Raw genomic sequence first — 17,857 nt, 5'->3', positions numbered from 1 at the left:
ACTACAGGATCATACATTAAAAAAATTATAAAACCTCATAGGAAAATCTCGAAGGAACCAGCTGCGAATTCTTCTAGAACTTCCAGGTTCTAACGTCAAATAATTAATGTATAATGAATTAATTTTTTTTTTTTATTATTATTATTATTTAATTGGGGTAGGGGTATATCTGGCACACTCAATACCTTTTGTTTACTTAGAATACTAATTTTAAAAAGTACTTGCATTTACTAACCAAACTTTGGGTGTTTACATTTGTAGTTTGGTTCACTTGGCTCGTTTGGTCCAGACCCAAAAAATGTTATTACTATATTACTATTGTATTATTATTGTTTGCGTCGAAACTTATTGAACATCCAAACCAATGCTGTGTTCTGGTATAAATGTGCTTGTTGTATGTGCGTAGCTACATATGATGGCATTTTGACCAGCTGAGAACTCGTGAAGAGCTTATAAATGTGTAAAGGAGTCAAAACAGCAGCAGGAATCCCTCCGCCACACACAAATGAAGATCTGCTGCGAGGAGACGCGGTTCTGATGCCTGTACCGAACTGTGATGGACAACATCGCGACTATGACGAGAAAAAACAGGTATGCTTGAGTATTCTGTCCTTTTTACGGTTGCATCTTGTGACATCATGTCCTGTTTTTGGTTCGTTTACATGTCTTTGGTCCGTGTTGCGTTCATATTTCATTCGAACCGCACCAGAGTTCGTTTGGAAGCAGACCAAGACCCAGTCCGCTTGTTTGGTGTGCATCAGGGTTCGGATGACAGTGTTCACACTTACAAATAACCACAATAACAGAGCAATCGCACCAGGGTACGTTTTAATCGAACCAAACATGCCAAGTGTCTAAGACATGATAAACCACTGAAACAGTGAAATAATTAGAATTCATTAACACGTTTAACTATCAAATACGAGGTTTACAAAACATTTGTGAGTCAAGAGGAAAGTATTCAGGGAAAGTCCATTTTATGCACAAATTTACTCATATTTTCAAAAGTTTCATGAATGAGGTCCAATGGTTAAACCCTTCATAAAATCTACAAAAGAACTTACTTGTGATTGTCTCAGCACAATAAACTGTAACTGGAGAAAGTGTTTTAACTTTTAATTCAGCAGGCTGGGACTGACTGAGAACTGGATTGAGAAACTAGTGTTGATTTGCACTCACTTGCGGTTGTCTTTGTTGCTACAGAGGAAGCAGCAGCACAGCAGAGACAGAAGAACCACCAGCAGGAATGTTACCAGCGTTCCAGCAGCTATTACTCCCATCCGCTGATTAGGATCTGAGAGAGACAGACGGAGAGTGTAAAACTTGCAATTTAGAACAAATGGCACTAACATATGTGTGTATTCATTCAATTGTTTAATTTAACACATTTTTCAGGACAGATGTACTGTAGGGTGTTCAGTGAAAACATGGCTGCAGTAGGAGACCAAAGTACAATTGAGGTGAGCAGAACAACAGGTAAGAGAGACCTTCTTCTAAATGCTCAAAGTTTAATAAGTAATTCAAAATATAGAATTCCTAAAAGCAGTATTTCATCTTTGAATCCGAAACAGGGGATAATGCAGTCAGTTGGACCTCTATCACAAAATAAACTCTTGGCAGGTTGAGGACTATGACCACTTAGTAAATAAATCAATAAATTGACATGAAATATTGGACATATTGAGGGGCAATTATACAATTTAGTGGTCACAAATTATAGTGATATTGAAGATTACACACTATAAAAGTTAATGAACTTTATAAATACACTGCAGAATGCCAAATTTGACCAGACTGTAATACAGTAAATGCAAATGTAATAATTGTAGAATCATGTTACATTATTGCACATGGAATTTCACATTAAACAGTTTAAATGTTCATAAAATGTTGCCTGCCAAAGAACATTGTACAGAAATTAACCAATTCAGTGACTCAAAAAGTTTTTTTTTTTTTTGCCTGAACAAACCACATAGATTTTTTTTAAATGAATGTTTTATTTTATTTTACTTTTTTATTTTATTTACTGCAGTGCTATTGAAGTTTACTCAGCATAAAGTTTAATGACCTTCATGAGTAACCGGCAGAATCCTGTAATCAGAATAAAGTCTTCCTGAGAGCTGCGTAATATTTCACATATTTTAAAATTCATACTAAGAATAATTTGATGTTGCATCATTGCAAATGGCATTTCCCATAAAACAGCTTTTACATTATCTTGAGTTTTTCCATGCTAAAGAACAACATTGTACCTAAATTAAACTAAATGTATTTGAAATTCCCACACCAGTTCAGGAGTTTAAGAGCTAGCAGTTGTGTCCTGTGAGATGCAGGAAGTCTGCCCGTGGCTTCTTTGAATCTGTTGCCAACAGGCATTATCACTGGAGCATAATGTGTGGCCATTTGGCTCTTCCGTTCATAAACAAAGACAGTGATGGGATGCTTAACTTGGCACTGCTGACAATGAAGAATTTCTGCTGTTGGATGCACCATATTTTTCATCTGGATCATCCAAGGCCAATTATTAGTTCAATATGCATATGTTATGTCATTATTAATATTTACGCAACATAAGCAACAACTTAAACCCAGACAAACACAACCAGCAGGTCATGAAGAAATGTTTATAATAAACTGTGTATGAATGAGGCCATTATATGTCCTTTTCCAAAGTCTTGATTTTGTTTTTGGGGTCAACTAGAATGTGTTTTTCTGGGTGAAAAAAAACACATTATTTTTCTCATATTTGACATTGTTGCAGCTCCTCTCTTCCCAGTCTGTCAGTAACACTGTTTAGTTCCTGTCTTTATGAAGCCCCTCCTTCTGAAAAAAAAAGCACAATATGCTCTGATTGGTCGACTGGAACAGTGTGTTGTGATTGGTAAATCGCTTTGAGTGCAAAGTTTATAGGGGCTTTCACACCGGAGGAACCTTTTCATAGCTCCTAGAACTATTGGCGGAAGTACCCTTTTTTCCTTCAGGAACTAGGAACAATTTTAGTTCTAGGAACTCCTTTTGGAGGAACTAATTTAGCTTCTACTTCAGAGTAGGGTCTAAACCAGCACTATAGGAACTACCAGTGATGTAAGTGTACACTGATTGGCCGAACGCACGCAAAAGATCAGCAGCCGTGTACACACAGTTTATAGCCTATATATTTACTCCAGTAAGTAACTCTACGAACATGGAAAACAGTGATAGATGGACCTCTCAACCTTTACGCTAAGGAGAAAATCCAACGCAACTTTGAGGGGACCAAGAGAAACATGATTATGTATTTCTGCTGAGCTAGCAACACTGGACATCAACCACACGGCAAACGCTAATACCTTTTCAAATACTGTCTACTTTCTTTGTGTAACAGTTCTATATAATAACGTATTAGACAGGACTGTTAGACAGATCGTAAACTAATAAACACAAAGAATGCGAGCAGCACTGTGTGCTCAGGCTCTGGCTGGCGTTGTCAGCGCCGTCAAAATAAAGGTCCGCCGCGCCATCAAAATAAAAGTCACAACAACAAGCGTGGCTTACGTCACTTCAGAGTTCCTACTGGCGGTGTGAAAGCAAACAGGAAAATGTTAGGAACCATTCGTTCTCGGGGAACCACCCTGGTGGCTAGTTCCTAGAACTACCCTGGGCGAAAGCCCCTTATTTAAGCGCACTTGAAATCTCTGCAGCAATTTTGTCAAACAGAGGTTACAAAAAGAAGTCGAAATTAATTTCAGCTGAACCCAAATGCTCCTTTCATAATATTTCTTGTGCAAACTTTTGCTACTGAAAAACCAACTGAAAACAGTTAAAGCATAACAACTGATGACTATTTGACTCTTTGATTTGTGCTCTATGCTCACAGAGGTGTCGAGCTCAGTCCGGGTGTAGTGTGTGGTGTGGGGACATCAACACATGTCCTGAAAGCACAGCTGCGTTCGAGGAAGGCCTCACAAAGGTCGGGCACAATGACATCATTTCTGCCTTCACTCAAGTCCCTGTGAAAACTCTCCTGACCCACACCTTTCCTCATCACTCTGTCTCTCTTCCTGTAGTATTTCTCTCAGCTGTGTGAAACAACCCCGGCTCTCAGTAAGTCTGCGAGCAGGCAGGAAAAGAGCCAAAAAACACAGCCGTAAAAATAAGACACTGCTCTGGAAACACCATCAAGGCCGCCATGTTAAACTGCTGCTGTCTACGGCAGTGACCTACATAGTGAAGACTACGCAGGCATGTTACAAATAGCAACTGTGTGTTTCTTTTGCTTGCACAACAAGTTTCTCATTGATTTTTAAAGAGAAATTAATGATCTTTTTCTCTTTTCGTCTATTTAATTCAGTGATATTGAAGGTTATGCTGCATAAAAATTAATGAAAGAGATAACAATAGTGAGCAATGACTTAAATTCCAGATCTGTATCTCACACAAAGCAATCAAATGGCTTTGACAACTTTGAATAAAGCGCACAAATCATGTGTGCAGTAAAAAAAATTATATTTCTCTGCATCCAAATTTTATGTTCAGGGAATGTTAGGGAAATGTTATTTTTCTTGATTATTCAAATGTTTTGGAAAACGGCACATTTTTGTCTTGTTTCTCATTAACAATGTAAACTCTTTCCCCGCCATTGACGGAATGGTATACGGTAGATGGATCTACTGTATTAGGGATCTTCTGAAAGAGTACAGAATCTCCGGATCAAAACACAGGTGAAGAAGATGCAGAAACAAGCGATATCATATGTAAGCAGATGCATATGTAAAATAACGCATTCATTAGCATTAAACAGCATATAAATCAAAAACTGCCTATCTGGATGTAGTCTTTGACTAAAAATTCTTTTTCTCAGGTTTTTGCTCAAAATGTTGCTTTTTTATGAAACTTACCCACATTTAAGCATTGATAAAAAAATAATTCATTAAGTTTCAATAAAATGTTGTGGCTGGCAATTTTTTTTATTTTTTTTAAATGCTGGCGGGGAAAGAGTTAAGATAAATGTAAAGACAAAGGTACATTTATAAGATTATAAGACTGAACATATACTGTATCTCTTGAAAATAAATATTTTTTTCTTACTGCATTGGCATTTGTTTTTATTGTTTTAAATATAAACTTGACAAACAAATTTGCTTATGACAAAAAGATGTTGTCAGTGGGGTAAGAAAAAAATACATTTCATTCAAAATAATTAGGATGTTTAGATATTTTTAATGGAAAAAAATATTAGGGTTGGTGTATTTTTTTTATGTCTTGTCCTCACCAAGGCTGCATTTATTTGATCAAAAATACAGTAATATTGTGAAATATTATTACAATTTAGAATAACTGTTTTCTGTTTGAATATATTAAAAATGTAATTTATTATGTTAATTATCAGCATCATTACTACAGTCTTCAGTGTCACATGAACCTACAGAAATCACTCTAATATGCTGATTTGCTGCTCAAGAAACATTTTCTTGTTGAAAACAGTTGTGTTGCTTCCTAATATTCCTAATATTTTGTGGAAACTGTAATGCATGTTTCAGGATTCTTTGATGAATAGAAAGTTAAAATGAGCATTTATTTGAAATAGAAATATTTTGTAACATTATAAATGTATTTACTGTCCCTTTTTGATCAAATGCATCCCTGCTGAATAAAAGTATTCATTTCCTTCTAAAAAAACAAAACAAACAAACAAAAGTTTACTGACCCCAAACATTGAACAATAGTGTAAATCCCTTTAAATATAGCAATGATGAAAACAGCGTAGCTAGGTAATATCAAACATCTGCCAGGATGGTTGTAATACACCGCATAATGCGAGTAATGATCATGACATGATTTAAAAACAAATCCACTTCGAGTCAAAAGGTTGAATCTTGACCTCAGCGTCAACTAGGCAGCTATTCCTCTCTCCCTTTACGTAATGGAAAATATGACTGATGTTGGATCCCATAACTATATCTCAACATCTTAGGGGTTCTTTTGTGTCTCCATAGCAAATGACATAACATAGCTTGAGAAATGAAAAATGTAATTATTCCAAAGAGAGACAGGAAGGGTTTCATACATAGGTTGCAGGCCCCTGACACTGGGTTGCAGTTCTTGTCGTGACATGGACAGGTCTGGGCACAGTTCACTCCGAACTGACCGAACTCACAGGTCAGGTTGCAGCTAAAATGAAAAGAAATGCAAAGAGCACTGAGAAAGAGAGTCAATACAATCATTGTGTACAAAGCAACAGGAGTTTCCAGTGAAAATGAACACGGCAGTTTGGGGAATTGTGGGCAATTATGTAGATGTTGGCAATGCAAATCCAAGAACAGAAAAGAGGAATGAACAATTACTGTATAATAAATGAAACAAGCACAGACGTTCTTATTGACGTCACTGAACTGAAACCGAGAAAATATGTTAAATGTCTTGCAGAGAAAAAGGAAGTATTGCATAAAAATAAATTTTATGTGTATGTGTTTAAAGTGAAGTTTCATCAATTGAAGATAAAGGTATGATATGATTAAAGTGCAGTTTGTGGTCAATATTTAGATAAATATTCAACTAAGTGAAATAAACTAATTTGGCATTTCCTAAAGAAACCAATTGCAGTTTAATATGCAAATATTACAAGGATGTAATTTAAGATTTTGAATGTTGAATAATCTAACAATTTATTTATTTAATGTTTCACTATACCGTTCAATAGTTTGGGGTCAGTGGGATTTTTTTTATTTTTTTATTTATTTAAATGTAATTAATACTTTTATTCAGCAAGGACATCAAAAGTGTCAGTAAACATATGTATCATTTTACAAAAGATTTCTATTTAAAATAAATTCTGATCTTTTGAACTTTCTATTCATCAGTTTCAAAACATATTAAGCAACACGACTGTTCTCAACATTGATAATAATAATACGTTTTTTGAGCAGCAAATCAGCATATTAGAATGATTTCTAAAGGATCACAGGAACAATTTATTAATAAAAAAAGAAAAACAAGCTAATAAAATAAATAAATAGACACCATAAGCCTGACATTTTCTTCCGTACAAAGTATGAGTGCAGTCTGGACATTTAAGTGATTCACGCTCACCAATATTATTCTCTTTCAGTCACTTTAATTATAGACTACAGAGTTTCAAAAATGCCTTCTTTTTTGTTACAAGGGCAAAGAAATGCTTTTCCTCACAAAATATTTATGTGTTGAATAAAAATGTGTGTTTGACAAAGAACTAATTCTAATTTAACCATTTAGGGAGTCCTGTTTAGCACACTGCAATTTGTTTAAAGTTACTCATCTTTAAACCATTTAGAATGACTCTTTGTTGATTTTGTGATTCATCCGTTAGTGAAAACAGGCCTTGATAACAAGATGACCTAAATATGTGCGTGACTCAGAGATTTGACTTACTATGTCCCATTGAAGCCAGGGTCACAGAGACACTCTCCTGTGGCAAAATGGCAGTCTCCATTAAAACAGTGGCTGCAGTCTTTTTCACAGTTGTCTCCATATGTGCCGTTGGGACAGCGCACCTCACAGCTACACAAAGACAAAAATACAAACAGACTGAGGATCAGTGGTCAATTCAAAGTTTTCATCGAAATAATCTTTGAGGAGCAGCATAGAAAGAATCTGAGAGGTGATCTTATAAACTTTCTATTCATTAAATAATGAAATATCCAGAAGAAGGTTTCCACAAAAATATTAAGCAGCGCAGCTGTTCTCAACGTTGATAATAATAAAAAAAAAGTTTGTTAAGCAACAAATCAGTATATAAGAATGATTTCTGAAGGATCATGTGACACTGAAGACTGGAGTAATGATGCTGAAAATTCAGTTTTGCATCACAGGAGTAAATGTACAAATTACATAAATTACAATTAAATTAAAATATATTACAGTAGAAAACGTTTTAAATTGTAATAATATTTCACAACATTACTGTTTTATTGTATTTTTGATCAAGTAAACACAGCCTTGGTGAGAATAAGAGACTTCTTTAAACATTTCCTTTAAACCTTTACAAATCTTCACAACCACAAACTTTTAAAACAGTAGTGTTTTGATGTATAAATGTTTTGTTTAGATTTTATGTGCTTCTATTTATGTTTATTATTATTATAATTTCAATCATATAGTGTGTGTGTGTGTGTGTGTAAATTACACTTTCTTAGTGAATTCCCTCTCAGTTGTCTAATACCAAGTGATGAAAAAAAAAAAATATATATTTTTTGGTTTCATTAACAGTAATTCTTTTATAACTGTCAGCTACAATAGAGTTCACTATCAGCCAAAGATTCATACCGATCTCCAATCCAGCCGGGATTGCAGTGAGAGCACTTCCCATCGATGCGGTTGCAGAAGTGACCGTCTTTGCACGGTGGACACTGATCCTTACAGTTTTCTCCGAAGAAACCCTCCACACACGCCTGGTCACATCTTGTCCCGTTCCAGCCGCTCTCACACGTCACACAACGACCGTCTGTCACCTTACAGGGCTGCTGGCCTTTACAGTGGCCACACCTGAATCAACGGCAAAAAGGAAATCCCGGGATCGTCCAGGTGTGGTCAGTCAAAAAAAGAAGAGAAGAAGTTATGGCTATAAAATCAAGAAGATATAAAGCTCTGAATAAGTCAAAAGTTTGGAATCATTAAGATTTTCAGTTACACTTTATTTCGATAGTCAGACATTCTACTAACTCTCAATAACTTGCAACTACATGTCACAAACTCTCATTAGAGAAGTAGACTATTTGGTTAGGGTAAGTAAAATAAGTACGGCATGTAGTTGCAAAGTTACTTATAGTTAGTAGATTTTAGTCAAACGATCCTTCAGAAATCATTAATTTCTTATAATCAATTTTGAAAACAGTTTTTGCTGCTTATTTTTGTGGGAAACTGATAAAAAACATTTTTATTTGACGAATCGAAAGTAAAAAAAAAAAACATAATTTATTTGAAGTAGAAATATTTCGTTACATTTTGTCTCTACTGTCACTTTTAATCAATTGACGTATGCTAGCAGAATAAAAAAATAAATTAAAAAAAAGTATTAATTTCTTTAGAAAAATGTCCTACCCCAAAATTATGAATGATAGTGTATCATGGTTTCCACAAAAAAAATAGTTTTTTCTGTTTTCAGCAAATCAGCATATTAGGATGATTTCTGAAGGATCATGTGACACTGAAGACTGGAGTAATGATGCTGAAAATTCAGCTCTGCCATCACAGGAAAAATTACATTTTAAAATATATTAAAATAGAAAACTGTTATTTTAATATTTCACAATAGTTTTTTTTTTTTTTTTTTTTTACAGTATTTTAGATCAAATAAATGCAGTGTTAGTGAACATAAGAGGCTACTTTCAAAAACAAACTTTATGCTGGTAGTGTATGTAACTTTGCCTCACCTGTTTTTGCAGTTCTGTCCGTAGAGCCCAGCTGGACACGGCTCCCGGCATAGCTTTCCTCTGTATCCGGGTTTACAGGTGCACGATCCATCTGCCGGGTTACACTTCCCGTGTACGCACTGACAGTACCGCTCACAGCGCTGACCCCAAAGCCTCTCCCTACACTGACATCGGCCTGTAAACTGCTCACAAGGTGAGTTATTACACAGACATTGAGCACCGCAATTTCGGCCGTACCAGCCAGGGTTGCAGATGCAGCGGCCCGTCTGATCGCACACAGAGTTGATGCTGCAGTAGCAGTTATTGTTGCACTGCGGTCCCCAGTAACCGGCATGGCAGGTGCATTTGCCCGTCTCCTGGTCACATTTGCCTTTCTGACAGTTGCAGGACTTCTCGCAGTTTTCACCCCAGCGGTTGGGGTAGCACGTGCACTTCCCGGTCACGTCGTCACATTTACCGTTAGGGTGGCACGTGCACATGCCCTTGCAGTCCGGACCCCAGAACTGAGCGGGACACTCTAGGGGAGTCAAAAAGATGCGCAGGTTGTAGTTTACAGGGTCAGAAAAGGAAACGTTTACTGTGCAACTGGGAAGCTGAAGGAATGATTTCAGGTGTCATTATTAAAGTTTATTTGGCCAAAATTCAGATTGCTTGGTTAAATGTTCTTTCACTAGTGCATAAAATGTCTATTTTGTAAATAAATTAATGTGATATATATAGAGAGTACTGTTCAAAAGTTTGGGGGCAGTACATTATTTAAGAAAGTAGTCTCTTATGCTCACCAAGGCTGCATTTATTTGATCTGAACTGATTTCTATTTTAATATATTTTAATTCATGTGATGAAAAAGCTGATTTTCAGCATCATTACTCCGGTCTTCAGTGTCACATGATCCTTCAGAATTCATTCTAATAGGCTGATTTGTTTTTAGCCTGTTTGTCTGTTTTGTTTTTTTTTATTTTGTTTTTATTTATTATTATCATTGTAAACAGTTGTGCTGCTTAATTTTATTTTTGGATCAGTTTAATGCATCCTTGCCGAATAAAAAATTATTGATCTCACACTTTTGAAAGGCATTTGTGTATATATATAGGTACAGTAATTGGCCTTGGTTACGTCTTTAGGAATGAAAAGTCATTTGAGAGGTGAAGGAACTATATGATTATGAACAATTATGAGATTTATTCTTTTTACAATAATGGACATATTTAAAGAAAGTAAGTTCAATTATGATGTCATGTTGTCTTTAAGTCTTCCGATTGTGCCGAATATATATTTTTTTAAACTAGCAGCACTTTAAATTTTTCAGACAATTTTCTTTGTTATATTGAAGCATATGCTGAATTTGGAGTGGGACATATTGAAGGATTTGACTTGAGGATTTTCTATTTGCTTTTGCTAATCAGAAGGGGACATTTAAGAGCATGACACAAATTTAAAAGAATAAGTCACCCAAAAATAAAAATGATCCTATAATTTACTTGCCCTCAAGCCAGGTGTTTATGACTTTCTTCTTTCAGCCTTCCCACGATATCCATATTTAAAACTTTATAAACCATAATCAGTGGCTTCCGGCAAACGGCCGTACGCACATTCACGAGAGAGTCGAGTTCCGGCGGAAGGGTGACCTCTGACCCGACGTATGACATAGGCATAGCAAAAGCTTAGGTGAGAATAGACGCCTCTCGCGAAAACCATGTAACTCTCTTGTGAACGTGCATACAGCCATGCCGTAGTCAGTGATTATAGTTTATAAAGTTTTAAATACAAAAACCCATTAAATTTCTTACAAAAACCCATTGCTTAGCTTCAGAAAGCATTTATTAAACCACTGGAGGTTTGAAAACCATTCGATGGATGGATGGATGGATGGATGCATATTTGGAGCTTCATTAACTCTGGCTCTTTTCAATGCCATTACAAAGCTGGGAAGAGCCAGGATATTGTTTAATATAACTCATATTGTGTTTGGCTGAAAGAAGAAAGTCATGAGAAAATTATGGGATAATTAAAGTTTTTGGGTGAACTATTCCTTGAAATACACCCCTGCAGACAAGATACACTTTACACACTTTTTACACACTTTATCTGGAAAAGAAAGATTTTAAATGCATTTCTATCATGACTATACAATACATTTAATGTATTTGGTCTTGGCGGAATAGATCTGCTACGCTACTGCTGTTGATTATTGCTGCTGCAGAGCAAGTGCAGAGCATTTCTACTGCTATTACATACACAGACACACTGCTGTGCGCATGTAAGACATGCAGCTGCTGTACAAATAGCATATATGAAATTACTCGTAGCAGATCTATACAGGTGGAGCTGGGGAAGGTGGAGGCGTGCCGCAAACTGCTACAGCAAACACTAACTATTTAAATGTTGAGCAGCAAGCTCATTGGCTGCAGATGCAACAGGAACCAATCAGCTTGAGCGGTGTAGTTAAAAGTGTAATTGACACCAGTTTGCGTTAAGGACCTTATCAGCCAGCGCAATCTAGAGTTTCATGACAGAACTTGGTATATATCTGTTAAACGTTTATTTTCTCAGTTCTTAGGAGTGCATTAGGCTAATTAAAGGGCATACGGTTTTAATTATTAAAATCAGTTACTTTAATCTGAAAAAGACAAAAAGCAACTCACTTGTGTCACAACTTGCCCCAAAATATCCATGACGACAGCGGCATTCGTTCGGTCGGACACACACCTCGTTCTCATTACAAGTGAAGTTGCCTTCACAGAGAGCTGAGGGGACAAGGACATGGTCAAGATATAAATCAAGTAACATGACACTCAGGAAGTGATCTAACATACAGGAAATGACACTTACGTGTTAAACACTCTTCACCTTGCTGCGCCCATCCGCTGCAACACGTAATCTCTGATGACCTAATGATAAGATGACAAATCATGATGAAGTGATCAAGATAAATCAAGATAAAGTGCATTGGCTTGAATATTCAATCTATACAACATTTAGCTGACATCTAGAAGGACAGCTGATCGTTAAATGTTCGAGTCAGCATAGTTTGCAAATGCCCTGAACAAAGTTTCAACTGTCCGTGAGAGGTTTAAGCATGTGGAATATTGCAAATGTCTGGGTGCCATCTGTATCTTCTTCTGAGCTTCACAAGCGCAGATGTTTCAGATAGCGAACACGCATCCACTCTCACAAACACAAGCGTAAGCATTCATTCCATTCTCCACCCTCTCACCGACAGGAGTCATGCGAACCAGACATCCCGTTTGAAGCGATAACTTCATTGCATCGTCAGATGTGGAAAAACAATGAGTGGCTGAATCCAAAATAAGGCCACAGCCTGATTTGATTAGTAATGCAAATGTCCTGCATTAGGCCAGTAAGTCAGTCTAATAAACAGGCTGGACTCCAGAATGAACAAGAAAGCTTTGAAAATGCTTGGAATATTCAGGTGAACTTATTTAAACACATTCTTCAGAAACCACAATATAGCTTTTTGTGTGGAACTGAATTGAAATTTGTTTCACTGAAAATCCCTGAATTTGTAGCTCTCTTATGTCATTTGCAGTTCTTTGTATGCATCTGTTTTAAATATAAATTTTCAGTGATTAATGACTTAAATTTGGTTAATTCCTCACATAGCTATCATACTGCTTCAGACGAATGTAGATGTGTGTGAGTCATAACATCTCCTTTGTGTTCTACAGAAGAAAGTAAGTCATACGGGTTTGGAATGACATGAGTGAGTAAACAATGACAGATTTTTTGTGTGTGTGTGTGTGTGAATTACTCTTTTAATCCAACACATATGATCCCGGTGGAATTTTGCATGTGTCTGCGGTGGATGTTTCATTCAAAGCATCACACAACAGGCCTGCTGCAGAAACTTATAGTTGCATGCCTTTCTTTTGACAGAAAATGATGGGAGGAAGAGGGAGGAATGGATTTGGGACACAATGAGGACCTGATTCAAACCTGTGTCTCCCATATGAGCACCACAGCACAATGTGTTTAAGGTTTCAACATGTTTGTAGACAGAAAAGTTTGGGGTCAGTAATATATATATATATATATATATATATATATATATATATATATATATATATATATAAAGAAATCAATACTTTTATTCAGCAATGAAGCATTGAATTGGTCAAAAGTGACAGTAAAGACATTTGAAATGTCACAAAAGGTTTCTATATTTTATATAGACTAACTTTTTCTCAAAGAATCCTGAAAAAATGCATTATGGTTTTCAGAACAATATTAAGTAGCAGTAGTAAGAAATTGGGTTTCTTGAGCAGCAAATCTGCATATTAGAATTATTTCTGAAGGATCATGTGACACTGAAGACTGTCTAATAGAAAACAGAACACAATGTTACTATTGGTTTTCTGTATTTTTGATCAAATAAATCCAGCCTTGGTGAACAGAGACTTTAAAAAATATTTTTTTAATCAAAATCAAAAACATTAAAAAAATCTTACCAATTCCAAACTTTTGATTGGTTGTGAATGGTAAACATTTCAAATTATCTCTGCTATCTCTACTTCAAGTGGCTTCCCGTTAAAACTGAATACTCTCTAAGTGCTTGTTAGATATAAGACATATGCCGCCCCTCATATTCCGCCACATGTGACCTCTGCGAGGCCTTGTCCACACTTTGGCTTCCTCTGAAGCGTGGGGTCCGCTCTCTGCATTCAGTCAGAGTTTGTTTAGCCTATGTGTGTGTGTCTTACCCAGACATGATCTACACCACAGCCCTGACTTCTCTGCACTGTGTCAAACCCGACATGCACACCACAGCGAGAACGTGAAGCTAGCGCCGCGGATGAAAGCTTAAACAAATGGAAATTGAGCATCAGTCAACAGCTAGGGGGCCAAACTTGACTCAGCAACAATAAAGTCCTGTGTGGAAATTTTGAGCAATTTTGTTAAAAGAACGTGAACTTCCTGTCAACGTCTGTGGTTGCTGAGAATCTCTGTTTGTGAGAATACACATTAGATTGTATCTGGTGGTTTCCATTTTGATCTAAAGTACAGTGATAGCCATCTGGAGCCAGTAATCGCAATGTAAACACACTTTTAAACAACCGCGTAAACCATTCATCGCTAAACAGTGCTAGTAGAATTCCCCTAAAATGCCTGCTGTGCTTAAATGCAACATGATTTTGAGATTTTGACTATATTCATACATCTAAATTTAGCTTTTTTGAAACATGAATTAAAATAATGCTCCTCATGAAGTCATTTTCTAAGATTATTTGAACAGTGAACATTTACCCTGGTTATCGGCCAGGGGTGTGTTTTCCCTAACTCGCTGCTTCATTACGTAATGTTGCAAATTTGACGGTCAACCATGTTGGTTTATGATGTCACACAGGTGGTGGAGTAATAACTTTTTTTAATAAATCCATTTGAGATCAAATTAATTCTTTATAATTTATATAGAATTATAAATTGCGGACATTTGAGGACTAATTCTCCTTTTTCTCCGTTTTTTTGCTTTATTTCCAGATTAAATCACAGACTCGTTCTTACATACTAGATCACGTCCGCACATGTGCACTCTTTAAAAACAGCGCTGTAAATATCTTGACAAACTTAAAGACGTAAATGACATTTGTTGTATATATTCGAAATGAAAGCTATAGATTGTACTGCATGTCAACTTGATAATTTTGCACAAGATAAGGATTTATTAAGTCCACATGCCATGCAAACAAGAAACTATGCTTCCAACCACAGGTGGAGACATGTCGTTCCAACCACACAACTTTGCGATGCTGTTTGTGAATGATCAGTAGAACTATGATTTCGGGAAACACCGACTCGTTATACTATATGCTATCAACTATATGCTGATAACGACGGAAATTGTACCCATAGTTGGCTAACGATACTTTTGGGAAAGCATTTTGAGATGATCTGCAGGTTCACATTGACCAATTCATTTTTTGTGAATTTTGTATTTGGCATCAACTACCATTCAAAAAGTTTTGGGTCAGTTAATGTGTTTTTTTGTGTGTTTTTTTTAAGAAACTTAATTTAAAACTTTAACTTAAAAATGAAAATTCTGTCATCATTTACTCACCCTCAAGTTGTTCCAAACCTGTATGAATTACTTTCTTCTGCTGAACACACAAGAAGATATTTTGAAGAATGTCGGTAACCAAACAGTTAATGATATATTCCATAGTATATATTTTTTTCTCCATAATATGGAAGTCAATGGGACCCATCAACTGTTTGGTTACCCATATTATTCAAAGTATCTTCTTTTGTGTTCAGCAGAAGAAAGAATTTCATACAGGTTTGGAACAGCTTAAGGGTGAGTAAATGACAGAATTTTAATTTTGGGTGAACTATCTCTTTAATACTTGTATCCGTCAACGAAGCATTAAATTGATCAAAAGTGACAGTAAGGACATTTAGGACAATATCACATATTTGACTGTATTTTTGATTAAATAAATGCAGCCTTGATGAGCATATACTGTAAGAGACTTATTTTAAATACAAACCCAACTTTCGAATAGAAGTGTATATTTAGGTCATTTCTTTGAAGGGGCAACACTTTTAGTCTTGACTCACTTGCTGCCCAGGGTGAGGTAAGACATGACAATAGAAAAGAATATTACCAAGTGGTCATTGAAATTCAATGTTGAAATGCTTCTGATATCATTATTACATAAGCAATCATCCATCCTGCTCATTAGATTTAGGCATTGCCGTTATCCATTCAAAGGTTAATCACTAGTTTTGATATCCCTGATTGCCTGTGATACAGTATTTGTAAATGTGTGCCTCTGTGATGTGATAGATTCATTTGGACATCAACATGTGATTAGCCTTCTACATTATACTTGGAATGAAATGTAGGTCATGGATATAGCTAGTATGTTGTGACTAAATGTCACACCCTTGATGATCTCTGTGTTTAGGTTAAAGGAGAGTTTAGAATATGTAACGACTTTGGAACTGTACAGATCATTCTCTTACAGTTTCAAACTCTCTGATATTAAAGAAGAGTTCTTTAATATCAAATGATGCATGTTTTTTTTAGTTTATATGCATTTTCATGGGCTTTTAGAAGTATTTTAATACCAATTAATTTAATTATTGTTTTTTTTTTTTACGTAGGCTTTTATGCATTATCTAAACTATGCCACGACTTCAATGCTTCAGTGCTTGAGTAATTGGTGTCGCCCTCTATCTCTCAATGTGTGTCAGTGACCCAGATGTGAAACAGGGTGACTGACACACATCAGATTCAAATAATTTGCTATTTAAAAAAAAAAAAAAAAACTTAACTACAGTTTTAAAAGTTGAATCATTATTTTCTTTGCACTTTCATATTAGGCTATAATTCATTAGTTGTATAACCACAAAAACAACAATCAGAAATGACAAACAACTTGGCCATATTTTTTAACTTTAAAGCAAAGATTCATATAAAATACTTTACCATTTTTACCTTAATTTAGGCTAATGTAGGCCTTCTTTTTCATTTTCATTACTGTTTTCTTGAAGTTCGCGGAACAAAATGTTTATTTGCTGCACTTAATAGGCTACTTGTTTGCTTAATATCTAGCAGAATACATTCATGCTTTCGTTTATTTCCTGCCCCCCTAAAAGTTATTCATCCAACTTACCCTGGAACTTTGCACACGTTCCTACCCTTTGGACTGAGTTCTTGACTGAAAACGGGACACAAGCATAGAAGCAAAAGCACTAAAACCGCTAAAGTGCCCTTTAGATCCATGGTAGAAGAAACAGCATCTCTCCATGCGCCTCTTCTGCCCAGCATTCCTTTCTTTTACAAACTCTAGAAGTTCTGACGGGATATTTTGTATCTCCGAAGTCTCAAAACCTTCGACTGCAAGCGTTTGTAAGTTACTTTATCCGCATAAATCGTTTATCCACTCTCTTTCAGACTCCAAAGGCTGAGGCAGAGGAGAGAAAAGAGGAGGAGAGGGCGCACAGAAGTTATAAAACCAAACAGTTATTCCCTCCGTCCAGCCCCAGTTCCTGAGGAGAACTTCTGCTTTTATTAAGCGCTCCAAACACTGCTGGATGTAACTGCTGCATAGCTGGAAATTTCTGACACAATTCCCGCCGTTGTTTCCAAAATGTAGATTTTCAGAGAGGATATGCTGCTTCAAAGCATGTCAAGAAAAGAAAAAAAGTCTGCAAAACTATATGTGCGTCCATTTTGGAAAAGACACGGGGACTTTAAAACGGTCGTTGTTCTCTTTTCAGAAGGAAAATTCCTAATTAGTGATCCTATCTCTGGCTCTGGCTCTTGGGAATTCGGTGCGCCTGCTCTCTTTGGCGTTTAGCGGTTTCCCAATTCTAACCGAAACCACCAGGAGCAGCTCCTCAGCGAGTGGGTGTGACTTTAGTATATGTTTAGGACTTAACCATGCATCCCTCCAGCCCCCCTTACTAACCTCCGTCAACATGCCCGCGCATGAGCGCATGCACGC

General features: G+C 36.2%; 1 protein-coding gene across 1 annotated transcript in view; it reads right to left on the bottom strand.

Annotated features, from left to right (window-relative positions):
* Window positions 1-17,833, bottom strand: part of scarf2 (scavenger receptor class F, member 2) — a 32,452-nt gene extending 14,619 nt beyond the window's left edge. The window contains exons 1-8 of the mRNA XM_084115957.1: window positions 17,024-17,833; window positions 12,219-12,277; window positions 12,032-12,133; window positions 9,387-9,903; window positions 8,281-8,499; window positions 7,387-7,515; window positions 6,047-6,150; window positions 1,180-1,294 (exon numbers count right to left, since the gene is read on the bottom strand). Coding sequence (XP_083972083.1) covers window positions 1,180-1,294; window positions 6,047-6,150; window positions 7,387-7,515; window positions 8,281-8,499; window positions 9,387-9,903; window positions 12,032-12,133; window positions 12,219-12,277; window positions 17,024-17,178 — 1,400 coding nt within the window. The 5' untranslated portion in view covers window positions 17,179-17,833. The remainder of the gene's footprint in view (window positions 1-1,179; window positions 1,295-6,046; window positions 6,151-7,386; window positions 7,516-8,280; window positions 8,500-9,386; window positions 9,904-12,031; window positions 12,134-12,218; window positions 12,278-17,023) is intronic.
* Between the last annotated feature and the right edge of the window lie 24 nt (window positions 17,834-17,857).

This window comes from Abramis brama, assembly GCF_963993115.1.
Source record: "Abramis brama genome assembly, chromosome: 5".
NCBI classification, from domain to species: Eukaryota; Metazoa; Chordata; class Actinopteri; order Cypriniformes; family Leuciscidae; genus Abramis; species Abramis brama.
The sequence above is the reverse complement of the archived record's forward strand: the minus strand, read 5'-3'. Positions and strand labels throughout refer to the sequence as shown.